The following is a 20,181-nucleotide window of genomic DNA, read 5'->3' as shown; positions in this document are numbered from 1 at the left end:
CATTTCTTGTACTCAATTTTATACTAATAAAAAACATTTATTGAATTTATTTTCGTACATACTGAATGTTACTACAAGAAAAGTGAGTTTTGACGATGCGCCTTTTAGCGATAACATGTTTCCGCCACAAGTTATAGCGTCGACATATTGTTGTTGTACTCTTTCTGATGGTAAATGGACATTTTTTTGTCGTTGCTAAAAACCTTGTTTCTTGCAAGGGCCCCTGTTCTTACGTTCGCCCAGGGCCTAAAAAATGTCAGGAACGGGCCTGAGTGCACTTTTATGTGTGGTGGTTGAAAGATGGAATAGTGGCCAAAGAAGATTGCCAGAGAAGGTTTGTGGTTGAGGATGAGATGCATTTTTTGTTTTTGTTTAGTTTTTATTGCTAAATACTTATATGTTTGTACAAAATACATTCAAAGTTGTTACAAACAACAATATTAATTAAATAAGTAAAATGACTAAAACACATAGCCTATGTTTGGTATATGGGACGCGATAGGACAGGACGGGACAAAACTCACTGTCCCAAATTTGGCGCAACATGGGACAGAACAAGAACTCACTGTCCTACATTTGGTGCGACATGGGATAAAATATGACAACATGGGACAAAAGAGACTTTTTCTTGTTCCACCAAAATAGGTAGAACACGATGGGACAAGAATGAGATGAAAACTAAAATACTACTAATCTACCTTAGTTTGATATATAATCTTAATATGATATTTGTTTTAATGGTCACAAGAAAATATATCATATCCTAATATAAAAATAGAATTTACACGAGAATGGAACAATCAATAGAGTCGACGGGAGATAAATTATAGAGAATATATCAAAGTTTTTGAAGCAAGTAGTTTTAGATGTCGACTTTAAATAAAAAAACTTAGAAAAACATTAAATAATATTATATAATGAACGACAGATTAATCTTTTGACAGATTAACCTCTTTATGTATTTTTTCTCCAATATATTTAATTCATACATGTTTGGGTCTTTAATAATTAATGTAGTACCAAAATCTTTTCTTGTCATATTAGATACTAATTTTTTTATGTGTCTTATATTTACTAATTTTTTTGAACTACTATTTTATATATTAAAAAAATTGGGCCCCTAATTTTTAGGGCCCTGGGCGTACGCCCAGCCCACCCTCCCCTAGGGACGGCCCTGGTTACAAAGTACTCTACAAATGTTTGACTAATATTAGTAGTTTGTTTAATTATAAGTCACAATTCTAACTGAAATCTCATATAAGGTGACAAAATCATGATGTTCGTTTTGTAACAAATTTAATTGAAATCTCATTTGAAGTTATGAAAAAGAAACGTTCTATAATATTTCAAGTGCAAATTAGAGGAGTGCGTAAGTTGTAGCAACAGTAGTGGAAGTTCAAGGCGATGCATGAAAAACCACATCACCAAGCTAAGATAATGAATTTTTTCTCATAAAAAATAAAATTAATATCAAATGGGGTCGATGACCCACATATCAGATATTAAATTGATAAAAACAAATACTGCACTTTATTGTAACACCAAGACGACAGATAAATAACTACATCATCAAGTAGTATAAGGGGCATTCTCATATACAAAATAAAATACCAAGCAAGTTGAAAACTCATATATTAGATATCAAACTTAAAACATATAATATACTTGATATAACCAAAAAAAAAAACCTGAGATTCGGGATAGATATGTTAAACTAAAAACATATACTACATTTGATCTTAAGCAAAAGGTCGACATCCGAGAAAAATATGTTTGTTCCATTTTTAGTAATTTGTTTTTTGTAGTAATCTTCATCTTGCCACTTTCACTCCATCATGCTATGCTGGATGCAATTATGCAAACAATATTGAGAAAAATGTTGGCTTTTATCTTTTTRTATCCTCCTCTCACATGTCTCTTTCTTCTTTGATCCAATGTGGGATGCAAACAATAATGTGAGGAAAAAAATGATTTATATCGCTTAGAAGTTGTCACCTGATTATCCATGGTTATTGTTTTTATATAGATAAAAATAAAGATATAAAAATATAGATTATAGATATATAACTATTGTCATGAATTTGCGGCAATACGTTAACATGTAAATTCTTTACATATAGGTTTATTTTATTTTATTTTACTTGTAATCATATAATCAAGTTTAGTTAATCTAAAAAAGTTATCATAGATTCAATTTTAATTATAACAAACTAAAACAATCAATAAATTGTTCGTTATATTATTTTAAAGTTATTAATTCAACTTTATAATATAAAATATATACTAAAGTCAAATTATTACATTTCATTGTTATTTTAAAGTCAATTGATATAAAAGAAATGACATAAAAATCGGGTCATCCAAGTAAGATAACCTTATTATCAAGTCTCAACAGTTGACACAATGAATTTCATCCTTCTTACTTATACGTACCTTCTTATTCCAATCTTTCAATCTCTCACCAATATGGGATATCACAAACTCAACCACAATTCTCACCAATACCTCAGTACTCAATTCTCTTGATTTCATATCAATACCTCTTGGTTTGCTCGGTGATCAAAACTCAGTTTAAGAAAAATGTAAAATCCTCGACTCGAGTGGAAGTGTGATATCTTTCCAACGGGCATCCTATATCTACTAAAGGGAAGGGGAAGAAGTAGGCATAAACAACAATTGAATTGGGATCAAAGAATTAAGGGTGTCTGAAAACTCGGGATCGTGTTTATATTTATAACGTCTCGTCCAACACCGTAAATCACGATTCGAAGAATACTAACATAAGATGAAAGCACGTCATTAAGTCAACACTTACATTATATATAAGTGATATAATAGATACTTGGACTACATTTGTTATTATAAGTACTGCAATAATAACAAATTTTGTTAAGAAAAAAAATGTATTATTTGCATTCGTTTTGCATAAATATTTTACCAATTGGTTGGTTTTAATTTCAACCATGACTATAGATTTCAAAACTCTATCTCACATTTATACATTCATCATTTTCTTCCAAACTATCATCTGTCTAACAATGTGAGATGATGAAAGTCAACCTTATTTCAGATTTGAAAAACACTCAAACCTCATGTTGAGGAACGAACGGGATTCGGAGCTTGCTGACTCGAAGAAAGAGGGCTAGGCCCCCGGGAGGACTTTCAGGGACGCGGGCCGGATGGCGGCGGGCGCGGGAATAATCATCCTTGGTTTCACTTTTATATTTGCACTATAATTTTTACCATTTAGTTGGTTTTGATTCCACCYATGGTATAGATTTCAAAGACGGTCATCCAAAATAAGACAGTCTTATGAGGCAAACTCCAAGATTTGATTCCATGGTTTCACTTTTATATTTGCACTATAATTTTTACCATTTAGTTTGTTTTGATTCCACTCACGGTATAGATTTCAAAGACGGTCATCTAAAATAAAACAACCTTATGAGGCAAACTCCATGAATTGATACAAAGACATYCAATCCACCTTTCTTATACACTTCACTTTATTYAAAACTTTCAACTCTTCATCAATCTGGGACAACTAAAACTCAACCATAATTCATCATATGAGAATACTCAATTTTCATAGTGCCACCTCAATACCCCAAGGTTTTCTATATATATATATATATATATATATATATATATATAGATAGATAAAGTTTTTTTTTATTTCATTTGGTTGGTTTTCATCCCAATCATGCTTATATATTTCAAAGAGGGTCATCCAAAGAAAGACAACCCTATGAGGCAAACCCCATTATCTGACACAAAGACATTCAGTCCACCTTTCTTATACACTTCATTTTCTTCAAATCTCTCAACTCTTCACCAATATGGGATATCTCAAACTCAACCACAATTCACCAACACCTCAATACACTATTCTCATGATGCCACCTCAAACACTCATGGTTCTTCTTTTAATATATATATATATATATATATATATATATTACCGCTAGTTTCGGCCGTCGCCACCAACGACGATCACCGTCAACCACCTTCACCTCCTCTTCCACTATAATATCCTCCCCTGCCTTCACAACCACCGTCCTTCACCACCTCTACCACAGTTGACCACCGACCACCACAGTCCATTGTCACCAACCCTATCGTCGTTGGCCATCTCCAACTCCTACTCTACTACAACAACCTCCTTCATCACCTCCACAACCATCGTCGCCCACCGACTACCACTGTCCATTGCCACCTTTAACACCACCATCGGCCACCGACCACCACCATCCATTGCCACCAACACTACCATCGTTGGCCACCTCCAACCTCTTCTCTACTGCAACAACCTCCTCTATGACCTCCACAACCACCGTCGACCACTGACTACCACCGTCCATTGCCACCACCATCACTATCGTTGGCCACCTCCAACTCTTCCTCTACTACAACAACCTCCTCCATGACCTCCGTTGACCACCGACCACCACCACTACCTTCATTATATCGCCAACACTACCACCATTGTCACCTCACCTCCATCATAACCACAACTATTACCTTCATTATATCGATCACAACTACCTCCTCCACCGTTGTCAACCACCACCACCACCACAATCCACCATCTTTACGTCCTCCACAACCACCGTTGTCCACCAACTACTGCCTCTACCTCCATAATCAACACCATCTCCACCACTATTATCCACCACCACTAATACCTCCATCACCACTACTACTACAATTAATTATATTAAAATTTTCATTCAAATTTGGTACCATTATACATGTACGTATATATTTATATGAAAATTGTGTAAAAATATATATAAATTAAATTCATTAATTAATTACTTTATTTGTGTTAATTATAACTATTATATAATATTTAAACTCATCAAATAACATTTGGGAACAACTTTTCTAGTTCTGTCTCGTCCAGTCTTAATCGTACCAAACATTAGACAAACATTTATTTTGTCCAATCCTAATATCTTATCATATCTAATTCTGTCTGTCCTATCGAATTCTGTCCAATCATACATGTTGACCAAATGTTACCTTAATGAAACCTTTTTAATAAAGTTATGAAAAGAAACACGACCCTTAACAAAAATAAAGGAATAAGAATGCTATGTATAATTTCTAGGGTTAAAGAACCCAATATATTCCACATGGGATAAATTTGTAATTTGCTCTTTAATTCACAAATCATAAAACCTTGTCTTCAACCTTCTAAAACCCCTCGTTCGCTATTGCCGGTGAACACCACCGAATCATGGCGGTTATTGAACATCTCGTCTCTCAAGCTCGCCGTCACTGCTTCTCCTCTTCTCTCATTCGCAGTTGCTCCTCGCCTAATTCTTCGTTCACATGGCTTCATAGATCATTCTGTTCATCTTCATCGCCGATACAACCCGATCCAAATCCTCCACGTAATGAAACCAATCGGAACAGGCCCCAACCTTTATCTGTTCAACCCATTTCTTACGCCGTTAAACCTAAAGTCCCGTTTCCATCTTCGCATCAAGAGCCTGCGAGCCTTGAACAATCCGACCCGAATGTGGATAACCCACAACCACAGGCCAACGTGGAGTCGCGAGCTTGGAGTCGCGAAGACGTCAGGTTCGTGAGGGACTTCAATCCGTCACCGGTGGTTTCATATCCTAAAAGGGTGGCGCCATTGCCGGAGGATAAGACGCAGGAAGCTGATGGTGAAGCTGAGAGGACGAATGAGGAAATGGATGCAGAGCGGAAGAAGATTGAGGCTGAGCATCGGGTAATGAGGAGGGTTTTTAGGATTGAAGAACCAAAGGTTCCTTTCCCGACTTTGATCAAGGTGGAGCAGCCCCAAAACACGAAGGGGCAAAAGGTTGTTCATGATCTCAAGGAGGCCGTACAGCTTGTAAAGGTCTGTATGTTTTCTTGATGCATCATACCCACTTTTCTCTTACTTAGCTATTGCTGAAATATGCAATGGAGCTCTTGAAAGAATTACAAATGGTAATTGAAAAAATATTGTAACTCAAAATTCCTGGTGAGATGAGGTTAGAGGATGACGTTCTGCTGCCTACTAGAAACAGTGGTGTTTCTCCCATTGATGAATTCTCGAACTGGATCTTTAATGGTTGCAGTTCTTTGGGATGCAGCACATTAGCTCATAAAAAGAACCTGGCTTGAATGATCCTAATATCTCGGAGTTATAGACTACAAATTTATAGGAGTATGAGAATTGGATGGGTATTTCATTTATGGAAACAAGAACTGAAATTCATAATCTGCAAATTGGAAAAAAAAGCTTAAATCAGTTATCAACAACAAGCTTACGTTGTATGACTTAAAAAAGAGGAGATATAAAACAAACATTCTATGTTTTTGGTAGGAAAGGAGTATCATATTATAGGGTATTGATGTTCACAAAATACCGTTGAGCTATTTCTGATTTCTCTTACTTGTTTTGTGTACAAGAGTAAACCTTTTTTTTTTGCCCGGGTGACTCATGCCTGATTAGTTACTTTTTCACATTTTTGTTATACATGGCTAATGTTCCATCTACACTGAAATCATAATCTCTAGCAGATAATGGTCTCATTATTTCCTGCTAATCTGCTTTGACATCTTTGACTAAATTTCTGATTTGTTTGTTTACTATTGATCTTTCAGAAGAATGCCATGTGCAATTTTGATGAGACCTTGGAAGCGCATGTAAAATTAGCTGTTGATTTGCGCCGTACTGATCTGGTATAATTTTCTTTTTAACCCTCTTATAATACCATGAAATTTAGCTGAACTTGTACGTAAGTTCCATGCAAGCCCCTCTCAACATGGTCTTAACAAGTTTTAGGTCTTTCTGGGGGTGGATGTGGTCCCAAGGAATTGACATCTGTGGGAATCAAACCTAAGATTTTATTGCTTATGAGGCAAGTTCCAGTGACTAATGATATAACACATGGCCAGAAAAGCTACATTATAATTGGCTTAAATACTGTAAGCTCGGTATTTGTCACCTTTTAAATCAAAATATTAGTTTCTATATCTTTTTAAACCACGAACGTCTTTATTTAATTACTAAGGTTATTTATCAGCTTCAACTGCTATGCTTATGGTACAAAAAGATTTTTTTTTTCTGTATTAAGTGGGAAGATTACTTAAAAGCATATGAAGGATAAACGAACAATCTATTAGCTTCTACACAATGTGCAGACTGTTCAAAAATAGAACTATACTGTGTATGAGGAGTTAATTTCCCTTTTTAAAGCTGAATGGATCGTGTTTGCTTTTGGAATTGCTCCTTCATGGTGGATAATGGCTTAACATAATCTTTTCTTGAATAGCCAAAAATTGATATGCTGATGTCTCTAAAGAGACTTGAATTCAAGACCTAGGGGTTGTAGAGATTCACCGATACTATTAGGCCAGCACCACTGAAAATCATCGACCGTGGGGATAAAGCTATGGGTTTGTGTTTGTTAATGCATGCTTGAATGTGTTCATGCATTTCAATATTTGACCTTTAACAAACTGAAACTAAATGAGGGAGAACAAGAAATCAGAAAAGAACAGAAGAATAATATAGGAAGGCTACTCATATGTAGAAAAGAGAACAATATGTATTTATATCATAATATGTCATTTATTTTTGAACTCTTGTATCATATTAGATATATTTGGCATTTAGTTTTATTCGACTCTCTTTTACTATCCTATACTAGTTAGGCCTACTGATTACAACAATTTTTGGCTAAGTCACTTTTAATGATGGTCATCTTCCCAGAAAATATGGAGGTTAAGTTCTTCTGTTCTCTATGTTTAACACAAATTACTTCAAATATTTTTGTATTTGACAATCTGTCTCCTAGTCTGACCACCAAGAAGAAGTTGAGTTTACTTGGCATTTTGGAATCTGCATGATCAACATGATATGCGTGCTGAGCTTTATTGTATTTATTCATGAGCTACTTAGCTGAAGGTCAGTTTGTATGTATGTTTCTATTTCTGATGCCAAAAACAAAAATATACTCTTATCGAGGATGTTATTTTGGAATCTTTGCTATTTGATCCGCTACAGGTCATGTAGACATTAAACTTATGGGCAATAAGTTCTGCCCAATTTTTCTCGAAATAGCAGGGATGCTTTTGGTTTATGGCTCCAACTTTAGAAACATGCTATATAATACCTGAACAAGTTAACATCATATGAACTATGTATGCAGTATCTAAATTTCTTTGATCCGGTTATTTGCGATATCTGCTTGCTTGTTGTTTTTATTTGTGAGCTTTAATTTAATTGTGTTTTCTTTCTATTCTGTTCATTTTGCTGATTCTCATAGACTAAATTGGTTTTTCATGTGACAATGAAGTATTGTAGAAGGCTTGTTAACTACATGATTGTTTATTTTGTTCCATTTGACTTGGCTCATCTTATGCTGTTACTCTGTTTTGTAAGTGCAGAAGCTTACTGGCTCATTATCTCTTCCTCATGGCAGTGGAAAGGTACTATCCACATTTGTCCATTATTGATATACTATTTCATGCTTCTGTTGTAGTTAGATTATCTCACATAGTTTATCATTGCAGGCTCTTCGGGTGGCTGTGTTTGCTGAAGGAGCTGCTGCAGACGAGGCTAGAGCTGCAGGTGCTGATTTGGTGGGTGGTGAGGATCTTATAGAAGGAATAAAAAACGGTAATTCACCAGTCTTATGCTATGCTATTTTGATGTATTCCGTGTATAAGAGTTTCTCGAGTGTGGGGTTGCAAACTTTATTAAGATAATAGGCGTGAAGATTTTCTCGTCTATTGTTAAAACCCTCTTAAAGTCTATCGTGAGCTACTTTGTCTACTAATGGCATTTTTTAGAGGAAAGAAAATGGAGAAAGTTGATGCCCCAATGTCAGATGGTCTACCTTCTGTGTTTGCTCTTTACTTTGCCTTGTGTATTCATTGCTACTTCCTTTAGCCTCTTCTGTTTTACTTGCATTCAGTGGTTGGACTTTAATGTACTTCCCTCGATTGTTAAGATATTTTCTTTTTCTGTTTTGTTGAAGACCAATCAAGGTAGCTCCTTTCTTGATTGGTAAAAAAGATAAAAGGAAAAGAAATGGGGTTTTCATATTGTGTATTGATTTAGAAGAGTATATATACAAAGAAAGTATGAGCCCCTGAGCCCTTTTAATGCACATCTTTGTTTTGCTAGCTATACATGTCATACTTATGAAAGCCCTTTTATTTTTTAGAGTAAAGCGGCTGTTTCTGTGAAGGCCCGCTACTTGTGCAAAGTGTGCGCAAACAAAGAGTATGGCTTGCTCATATTTTTTGCAGAGAAAGAACATAAGAAGAACTTGAGAATAGGAAAAGCAGTGCTAAAGATTGGAAAATAGTTAGAAAGTATGCAACAACAATAAAAAAGAGGGGACAAACAACAAATAAAGCATGCTGAGAGAAGTAGGAACAAGAAAACACAACTAGGGTAGGAATAATTGCACACCCCTAGTCTGCTACTCTTATCTTATGTATCCAAGAACTCCTATAAGAAGTCATGTCCTTGGGAATATCTAAAGTCACCATGTCTAACTGCAGCTGCTCATCCCAAGTTCTTCTCATCGTACCCCGCATTCTCACACTATCTACCCTCCTCATGTGAGTTGCCATCTGTCTTCTCCGAACATGACCAAACCACCGATCTTCCCTCTCTCAACTCCCAATAGAAAAGAAGTTTGGTATTCTGTCAAACATGGTCCGACCACACATCCATTTAAGTATCCTCATTTCTGCCACTTCCAATTTCCTCTCTTGGGCTTTCCTTATAGCCCAACATTTCGACCCATACAATACAGCTCGTCTGATGGTTATCAGATAGGTTTTATTTTTCAGTTTTAACGAAACCTTCTTGTAACACCACGCCCCTTGGTGGCTTTCTACTTTAACCACCCCGTCTTTCAGCTACAGTGAGATGTTTCTATATGAGGACGAATGACTGTGCTTTGGTTCTCTCATTTCAGCTTCGTTGTGTGGGTTCATATGATCATGTTCATGGCGTTCACATTGTGTGCAGCCCAATAGTGATGTAGATCAAACTCATATAGGGATGGATTTATCTTGTGCTTTTTCATATATTCATATTAGTCAAATAACCAAAACCTAAACTGTTTGCGTTAATTTTCACCTTGTTTTGAGGATCTGGGACCAACACATTGATTGTTAATGAGATGATTCATCATCATCTAGTGGTCTGCATTAGTAATGCTGGTACAAGAGATGCTTACGGCTGATTGTGAATTTCTCTCTAAAACCTGCAAAAATGAAATGAGAAAGCATTTACCTCTCTTACCTAAAAGGGCGCCGCATGACAATGACATAGTGGGAGTTCAATAGAATTTAGAGTAGAGATATATAGAGAAGGAAAGGTGGAATAAATGGGATTGGCAAGTAATATAAGAATCCAGCCCAGAATGAGTAAAATAAAATCATATATTGGTGTAGGTAAATCGCTATGTTTACTATTACTTAAAAGTGGAGTTTACAACTTATTACTGCATACTTACAATTTCTTAAAGCTTCACATTTGAACTCCATAAATGAAGTGATAAACAAGTTTAAACACAAGATGAGCATTGAGCCCTTCTAATACGGCAAAATACTCCATTAAACTAAAATGAATTACATGTTTATTTTTAAACCTAAAGTATTTAAATGACAACAAAAATTTGAATTAAGCAAATTATATCAAAAAAGCTAGAATTATATAGTCTTTGATTTGACATCCTTATCCATGTATATTTTTTCGGGGTTTTTATACCAAGTCTTCATATTAACAAAACATGTTCAGTCACCGCTTGCAATTTCTATTTTGTTCAAACGTAAATTATGGATTTTTTTTTTCAATGTGAGGTTGCATTGATTTTCAATTCTGGTGTACAGTAAAATTTTACATCCCACTGCATTGCATCCGTACACAACTAGTATATTAAAATAAGAGAAAAATAAATCAAAATCTTCCATAAATATATTGACTATGTGAAGAATTGAGATGCTAAGAGTGGAATTTTAGTTTGTTTGAGGGTTCTCTTGTGAGTTTGTCATTTGAGAAAGCATACTCACTTGTTTCGCTAGGACTAGTGAGTTATCAGTTGTCATTTGGCTAAGTTAAAGATAAAGTGTGGGGACATTCTTGTATTGGTTTGCATCGAGTTTTTAAACTCTCTTTTTTACATTTTTCAATGATTTTCAATGCTCTCATAATGATAAATCTTCAGTGAAAATATCTTTATTTTCTGCTTTTGTCAAAACTCAATTTAATTGGACCGTGGACATTAGTAGTGAGGATGCCGAGGAACATATACAATAGAAATTTTATTAAGTTATTGTCAAAATATTTGATAAAATGTGAAGCTTCGGTGTGTACACTGACAAAAATTGGCCAATGAAATGCAAAAATGTCCTGATTTGAATGGCTTATATGTCGTAATAATCTCATCATATATTGTCGATTCTACTCATTGTTTTGTATTCCTTCGATGTCTCGCAAGCTTTTTTCAGGGACAAACCTAGACCTATGTCCCTCGGATGTTGTTTGTTGGTTAATCGTTATCTTAGAAGATATTTCATTTCAACTGAGTTCATGTTTAGTTAGTCGTCTACCCAAGTTAGGAGTTCTTCATAGTAATCTAGTTCTAATCTGGCAACCGCTGCTATAGCGAAGAAATGTCTTTAATGAACACATTAGAGGTTTAAAATTTATTTTTTTGTGCAATCATGTTGTTATAGACCCTTCTTCTATTCTGTCTGCTTATGTTCATAAGGAGACTTGCTTGCTGATAGATCGGTGACGTATGCAGAAGACCCAGGTTAACTTCATGTCTTGCAAGTCCTGTAAATGGACACAAATGGCTGATTTGAGTAGTGTTAGATGTAAAATATACTATTATTTTGTATGTTAATGTTTTTACACTCACATACACATCAGAGCTGCTGTTACATCTGCTATATATATTCAGGGTTCTCACTAATACATTCTTATGACACCTGAATCTCTAGATTCATAGCAAGTCCTTTAGAAGAAAATGACTAGTTTGGTATTTTGGGGATGACATTTGATCAATATGTTTAAACAAACTACGAAGAAGTTGCATATTATATGCTAGTTAGTAGTAAGATGATTTAGGCCCAACTGGTCTTTTCTTGCAGACTGTTTCTTGCATATGATCTAGGAAAATTTCTGACTGCTGGTTTGGCACTTAAGGAGTTGATATCACGTATGGTTTCTGGGATTCGACAGGATTTGGAATTGAATTGCATTCCAATCCTATGATTGGTTTGAAGGAATACTTGGATTTAAAATCCCGGGATTTCAATGAAATCTTACAAACATGGGATTTAGAAATCCCATGGGGGTAGTTGGGTATTTCGCGGGATTTCATAGGATTTTTTAATAATGTTTTGCAATATGTTAAATGCACTTGTTTTGTAATAATCAATTAATAAAAAGGTATTTTAACTATTTAAAACAAAATATAATTTGTTTTTATAAAGAATGGAATTCCAAATCCTTCAAAAACATTCCATCAAACCAAACGGGCCCTTAGTGGGGAATTGAACTTTTAAACTTGAGGCAGTTGATTCAAATAAATAACACTAGGCAAAGCCCTTTAGAGTTGTACTTGATCTACAACTAAATATGATTTTCGAAATCCTTTTTTCTAATTCAACTTTTGTGCAGGGAATATTAACATAAAAGAAATTGACAAGTGCATTGCAGTTCCTCAACTGATGCCACAAATAGGGAAAGAGGTCTGCATTTCTATCTCAGGATGTGAAACTTGATCAAACTATCCATCATATCAACTAGTGAAATTTATGATTTTCTTTTTGCAGATATCCAAAAAACTCAACCGTTTGACGCCAAATGCGAGAGTCAGTAATAACTCATTTTTTTTTCTCTCTAAAGAAAGAATAAAAATACTTACTTTATCCTGTAGTGATCTATCCATATCATGCTTATGAGTCATTGTTTTGTTTCCTTTTACAGGATGGTTCCGTAACCACTGATATTTCAAGGGCAGTGAAAGAAGCAAAGAAAAACATTAAGTTTAAGAAAGACAAGTCTGCTATTGTTCATGTTGGTCTTGGAAAGGTATCATAATCAATTTTGGATTTATCTTTATGTTATATATGGATTCTGTTAATCTCTTTGCATAACCATCTGAAACAGGTCAGTTTTACAGAAGAGGCTCTATGTGAAAATATTGGTGCTTTTGTTAATGCTCTTTTGCTTGCGAAGCCAACAGGCTTAAAGAAAAGTAAGTGTCATTCATTACCTTCTTTAATTTGTGATTGAAGATGCTGTTTGTTTTTTTGAAAATCCACTTATGTCTTACCGGATAAGAAATTAGGGGCAGTTTGGTTGGTTTTCCATTAAGTCCTGAATGGATAAGGTTGTCTGGATGGATTAATTTGTCTGTATAAATTGAAGGAGCGTGTTTTTTAATTTGGAAGAAGCTTGGCTTTTTGCATAAAACAACTCCTAAAATCTTACTGAATACGCCACTTTCTATATCATTAAGCCATTACCAAACAGTCATGTATAGCTGACTGAATAAGCTGTGGAGTCCCATTAAGCTCATTAAGAAACGCCCTTAGACTTATAAGACTTATTTTTCCTTTATGTAATAAGAGCTTAAAACCCCTTGACATCCTACGAGAGGTAAAACCATGTCTTGTTAGTTTTTAATATCGTTACTGTTGATTTTTCTTACACATTTAGACATTTACCGGTTTACAAAAAGTCAAAAACAATCATGTCTTATTGATTTTGCTTTATGATTTCAGCCCCACCTCTTATCAATAAGAAGTGAAATAAGACTAGTCTTTAAAGAACAAACAGCACAGAGATCTTTATCATTTATTACTTGAAATGTTTCGGGGCGAGTTATAGTAGCTATCTTTACCTGTAAATACAAGTTGTCAAGACTAGTTGGTTTAATTATGCTGACAGGTTGCCTTTTTTTCAGTGGAACCCTTTACTATAAATTAAGCAGGCATCTTCCCATTTGTTAGTTGTTGGCATATAAATAATTTAGTAGTGAATACGCAGTCTATTCAATGCCAGGCTTCTTCCACAATGTAAACGAACTCTTCCTTTATCTTCAATTCAATCGGACCGGGAAGGATGCACCTCTAGTGTACCAGTTATCGTGCCCACGGTAAACGCTAGGTAGCCAAGTACGGAGCGGATAACTGCTGAAAGCATCTAATTAGTAACCCAAAGCATGCCTAGGCGCATGGTGCATCAGGGTTTTTCATCTTGCGAAGGCACACCGTGCCTGCAGCCTTTCTTGAGAAGGCGTCCGTTCTTTTTATCAAAATTTTGGATGTAAGTTGGTGTCTGGGCCAGTTTGCATGCTCTTTGACTAAAATCCCATGGGGCCTGAAGTTAACCATCTGACAAACATCCAGTGATCCTAAGGGAACTCATAAATGGTGACTGCTAGTGAGCAAATCCTTGCCTGCCCCTATGAGTTACAATAAGACTTATGGGGCATGTTCCATCGGGACCCTGAGAACCCTATAGCATGACACGTGGCATATTCATCAGGAATATGGACGTGTTATTTATCATGAATGTGTGCTTAATGATGAATATTCATCTTGAAGAGGGACACATGGCGTGCTGTGGGCTGTTTCTGGGTTCTTAATCAATTTTGTGTTCCTAGGAGAGCTTTCCTCTTAAGATTTATAATGCTACAAAAAAACGTGTTTTTTTCTCCAAATCTGATTGCACCTGCATGAAATGGACCAACGTTCTGTCTTTCTTCTGTAGGTTCCAAGTATGCTGGGTACGTGAACACCTTCCATATCTGCAGCACGGTAACCTCTCATTGCTACTTGTTTTATTTACGAAATATTTTGATGGATAGGTTTGAAACTAAAGCCTAAATGACCGATATTATTCTCAGATGGGTCCGTCTTTCCCTGTTTCCATTCAATCGTTGTCCATAGCAGCTGATCGTTACACCAAATTGCAACTGAGATGACCAGTGCAATTGACTTTGAACTCGATGCATCTCCAGACACCCAATTTGTTCTTTATGCATTTTGGTTGGATTCTCTTGCACAAGCTGCTGATGGTGTATTCATTCTGCATAAGCATATGATTTTTAGATGCTTTTTTTCAAGTACTTGACGTCTCTCATAACAAAGCTAATAGTTGACCTTGTTTGATGAAATATGTAGCACTTGTTACCTGTAAAATTTTGATGCATTTTCAGGAATATATAATTTGAGTTTAGATTGAATTATGTTCGTTCCTATGGTTTGTTAAATATTGCGACATTAGTTGCTTCCATATTTTCTGTCTCTATAGTCTGCATTTCATTGTTGTTTTCATCGCCGAGGCTATTCTGTTAATGGTTTACCGTTAAGTACAAGGGACAAATAATAATGATTTGTAAACCACAGGGACGAAAACAACAATAAGTCATAAATCACAGGGACAAAAACAACAATAAGTCATAAATCATAGGGACACAAACAACAATGTATTATAAACTATAGGGACGAAAACAACAATGGATTATAAACCGTAGGGACGTAAAAAATAGGTTTGAAAGTACATGGATGAAAATGGCAAATTCAATCAACGACCGAAAATAGTTTATTCTAGACTTGGGAGTTGTTTACCAAATGTTTATCAGGTAAGAGAGAATGGTGTAAGTGCTTAGCGGGAAGAGTCACCATTCTCTCTTATCTTATCAAGTAAAATTCTAGGTCAAAAAACATGGACTGTTTGTAAGCGTTTCTTACCAAGTAAGCGCTAACAGGATAAGAGTTTTTTTCCTTACTTATCGAGTAAGAACCATGGTTGTTGCCATGTCCATCATCAAGTAAGATTTTTGTTTCTTACCATAATGAACTGGTCGGTAAGGTAAATGACCACATAAGTGTTTACCCAATAAGGGTTTGGTAAACAGCCTCCTAGGCCTATTTTAAAGTAGTAGAAATAAATAAGCGTTTGTGTAGTTTTGGTTAGGGTTTTAAACGAACATGTAGGAACCCAGAATCCTCTAATGTATCAATAATCACAGCTTAGGTCAATAGATGAGCGGAAACAATAGCTATGATATTGAAAAGTTAGCAGAAATGAACAAAACACAAATAGCATTAAAGTGTTGAATAAGTCGGTTGTATTGATTGAAGAAAGTTACAAGAACACCAAGAACACTCTTGAGTGCGTGTAACCAAAAACTCTCAATATTTATTTAAATCGCACAAGTGTATAGCTATTTTCTCTCTAGCAGCAAGGAGCATCTTCAAGTTTTGGCAAATTGGAGAATGTTTCCTTAGAGAAAACATCCTTTTATATGCCATTTCCAAACAAAATCTTCTATAATTTAGGCTTCAAACTTTGTCAACACTTCCAGAATCATTAGCCTTCACATTCCTTGAAAGTTGGAACCGTTTCTGCACATGTGTTGGTCTCTAATTGGAACACTTGTGATATGCGCCATGGAAACTCTACGCCAGCTAAGGGGGAAAGAGACCCAGAGGCTCTGCATGTATAATGCAGAGGCTCTGTGTCTGGAGTTGTTACTCTACATCAAGTCCTTAAGTTTTTTGACGCTAAGACTTGATCTTCCTTGCTTGGCACGGGCACTGTATGCGAGGGATACCTCTGTTTTCGAGTGTCTCTGTGCCTTGGCGACCTCTGCATCCGAGCTCTTGTTCCAGGCTGCTTCTTAGAATAAGTCCTCTTGACTAGAGCAATAAGATTCTTGCTTACACTTCATGAAATATAGATCTAACAATCTCCCCCTACGCTTAAACAAAAAAGACTGCTTGAATTAAAATCTAGTCTAGGAAAGCAAGAGCCAACATGGTCCTCTGTATGTAATTTTCTTTATTGAAATGAAATTACATAATGAGAAAGGTTTCAAAAGATTTACAAGAGAAAGACCTTAGAAGTGTTGAAGTTTCTTGAACCTCCTAAGAAGCTCAATAAATTCTAGCACACTATCAATGGAACGAATAAAAGCAGAGACTCTTTCTCTTGCCGCCGGGGTCTGATCGCTGCTCCTGTGGACAGGGTTCTTGAGGTATTGCAAAGTAGCATTAGAACATTTGAAGCGTTGGTCATTTCGAAAGAACACTTTTTCTCTGTGTTCATTATGATAGGCCACCCCGAGCTCTGGCTCCACAATCACCGCCCAAGAGGGGATGTGTCTTATGCCTTCAAGTTCTTCGTTTGGCGCAGTGACACAGAGTTGATCAACCCCCATATCCAGAGCAATATGGAAGTCCACCTTGCACCTGAAGTCTAGCAAGTCTGTCATGGTTTGGTGAATGGCAGAGTTGGGTAGAGCAAACTTTATCCCTTTATCCCTCTTGTAATCTGTGTGGAAGTATAAGGTAAGAAGCTCCCAAGGGTTAATATTGATGAGATCGCAGTCTATGAAGACGCTGATATGGTCCTGTGACCATTCTACCATATACTTATGGAAGATGATCTGATTGTGCACGAACGTTCTCTTCTTGATGTCCAATACTTGCTTGATCCCATCCACGAAGTGAACTTGGCTAACGGGCTGCGTGTATTGATGAAGAAAGTGTTGTCTTATGTATTCCTGTGCCATGGGATGTAAATTCATCTTCTATCTGGGCACTTCTTCCCTCTGGTTGTATAGGAATTGGTAATCTTCTCATTCACCACAGAATCTTCAATGGGTTTTTCGTTGGGGACGTGCCTCATCATTGCTTTCATTTGGTCTTTGATCTCTTGTACTCAATCGTAGACTTGTTTGGAGCTCTAAGGCCGGCTGCTACTAGCTCCCTCTGTGCCAGCTCTGGTTTGACTTAGCTTAGGTGAAGGATGGACAACTCTGGTTCCTAGTGTTGTAGCTCTTGATCTTGGAGCTTGGACTGGTGGTGGAGGGACAACAACAATTACACGAGGAGGAAGAGGAATTTCCATTGGAGGAGGCCTTGTTGCTCTGGGAGGCTCCTCCTCTGATTCCATCACGTTTAGGACTACCTTCTCTTTATCCACCCCTCTTGGTGGAGCTATCTCAATGAAGCATTCAAAGGAGGACGATTCACTTGATGAACAGGCGTAGGTGGTCAAGAGCTTTAGTGCAGAGCTCTCTCCACCAAGTGATGTGCAGAGCTCTAGTTAAGCGGGCTCTGGCTGTGCAGACTTCAACTTTTGAGGGGCAGGCTCTTCTTGCTCTGGCTGCACCAATGTTTGATTTGCTTGTGGTGTGGATGTAGGTTTTCGAGTAGTCGGAGTTGAGGCAGGTACATAGGAAGAGGGAGCAGCGTTTGGTTGTTGCTCTGGCTGCGCTTTCTCCCCCTCTTGATGATTTTGAGGGCCAGAGTCTTCTAGGTCCCCATTATCATCAAGTTTCCTCTTCTTCCTTGAGCTTTCTCCGCACATAGAGGCAAGCTTTTGGAGCTTCCTCTTCTTCTTCTTCTTTTTCTTTTTGATCTCTGTAGGAGGCATCGCCTTAACCTTTGCATCAAGAAGCTCCACAATGTCAACCGCCGCCTGTGTGGCCTTGGTAATCTCCACGTCTGCCCTGAATTTGAAAGCAACCAAGGAGCATCACATTTCTGCTGCAACTGTCTTGGCCGTATTATTGAATTCAGATGTGAAGTCAGCCACCTTCTGAAGTAGTCGATCACCCAGAGCCAACATCTCTAATCTGGCTGTTCTGTCCTGAGGAACTCTTCCACTCGATCACATTAGAGATAGTGGCTCTGGGTGATCGACTACTTCCGAAGATGGCTGATTTCACATCTGAATTCAACAATACAGTCAAGACAGCTGCAGCAGAAATGCAATGCTTCTTGGCTGCTTTCAAATTCAGGGCAGATGTGGAGATCACCAAGGCCACACAGGCGGTGGTTGACATAGTGGAGCTTCTTGATACAAAGGTTAAGCCGATGTCTCCTACAGAGCTCAAAAAGAAGAAGAAGAGGAAGCTCCAAAAGCTTGCCTCTATGTGCGGATAAAGCTCAAGGAAGAGGAGGAAACTTAATGATGATGAGGACCCAGAAGACTTTGGCCCTCAAAATCATCAAGAAGGGGAGAAAGAGAAGTCAGAGCAACAAGCAAGCGCTACTCCCTCTTCCTCTGTACCTGCCTCAACTCCAACTGCTCGAAAGCCTGCATCCACACCACAAGCAAATCAAACATTGGTGTAGCCAGAGCAAGAGCATCCAGAGCAAGAGCATCCAGAGCCTGCCCCTCAAAAGTTGGAGTATGCACAGCCAGAGCCCGCTCAACCATAGCTCTGCACATCACTTGGTGGAGAGAGGTCTGCACTTAAGTTCTAAACCACCTACGCCTCTTCAACAAGTGAATCGTCCTCCTCTGAATGCTTCATGGAGACAACTCCGTCAAGAGGGGTGGATAAAGAGGAGGTAGCCTTAAATGTGCTGGAATCAGAGGAGGAGCCTCCCAGAGCAACAAGGCCTCCTCCAATGGCAATTCCTCTTCCTCCTCGTGTAACTGTTGTTGTCCCTCCACCACCAGTCTAAGCTCCAAGATCAAGAGCTACAACACAAGGAACCAGAGTTGTCCGTCCTTCACCTGAGCCAAGTCAAAGTAGAGCTGGGACAGAGGGAGCTAGTAGTAGCTGGCCTCAGAGCTCCAAACAAGTATACGATCAAGTACAAGAGATCAAAGACCAAATGGAAGCAATGATGTGACATTCTGTCATTTCGGAGTCTCAGGTTAACATTTTATTATAGATCCTATATTTAGAAATAATATTTCTCTAGGACCTAGTTTTAGTGATTAAAATTCATCTAGCTTAGCTCCCAAGTTTTGTTTGGAAGATCACACCTCGGTGGGAGATCAGATAAAGCTAACTTGTGCAATGCCAAATATTTTTGAAATGCTCTAAATAAAATAAAGTTGATATTATAAACTTTTAAAATAAAAATGCAAAAGTCCCATTTGAATGTCCACTTGATTTATCAAAAGATGGAGTTTTGGGTTTAATAATGTCATTCTATTTATGYTKGGWAAATATTTTAGTGKGCTTATTCTTATTGAGAAAAATAGAAGTTTTATTTGGTTTGGGCCTTTAGAGGCCAACCCATTTATTTTATTAAAATCCTTGTATAAATACCCCTCATCCTTTGAAAACTCTCATTTTCATTATCGCCAACTTGAAACTTTTCATCTCTCTAAACTCTCTCTAAGATCAATCACTCTCCAGC

General features: G+C 37.0%; 1 protein-coding gene and 1 non-coding gene across 2 annotated transcripts; one reads left to right on the top strand and one right to left on the bottom strand.

Moving 5' to 3' along the window:
- Positions 1 to 1,360: 1,360 nt before the first annotated feature.
- On the bottom strand, positions 1,361 to 1,551 carry LOC112504405. Its single transcript, XR_003068186.1, has one exon. It is a non-coding gene; the product is annotated as a U2 spliceosomal RNA (small nuclear RNA).
- A 3,609-nt stretch (positions 1,552 to 5,160) lies between these two features.
- On the top strand, positions 5,161 to 15,257 carry LOC112504404 (50S ribosomal protein L1). The gene is made up of 10 exons (XM_025108346.1): positions 5,161 to 5,875; positions 6,628 to 6,705; positions 8,416 to 8,457; positions 8,542 to 8,647; positions 12,680 to 12,750; positions 12,835 to 12,873; positions 12,989 to 13,093; positions 13,172 to 13,259; positions 14,780 to 14,826; positions 14,916 to 15,257. The coding sequence occupies exons 1-10, from the start codon at positions 5,243 to 5,245 to the stop codon at positions 14,991 to 14,993; spliced, it is 1,287 nt and encodes a 428-aa protein (XP_024964114.1). The 5' UTR covers positions 5,161 to 5,242; the 3' UTR covers positions 14,994 to 15,257.
- The last annotated feature ends 4,924 nt before the right edge of the window (positions 15,258 to 20,181 follow it).

This window comes from Cynara cardunculus, unplaced genomic scaffold (genome assembly GCF_001531365.2).
Source record: "Cynara cardunculus var. scolymus isolate 2C unplaced genomic scaffold, CcrdV1 Un_Scaffold_5497, whole genome shotgun sequence".
NCBI classification, from domain to species: Eukaryota; Viridiplantae; Streptophyta; class Magnoliopsida; order Asterales; family Asteraceae; genus Cynara; species Cynara cardunculus.
Note: the sequence above shows the minus strand (reverse complement) of the source record. Positions and strands in the feature narration are given on the sequence as shown.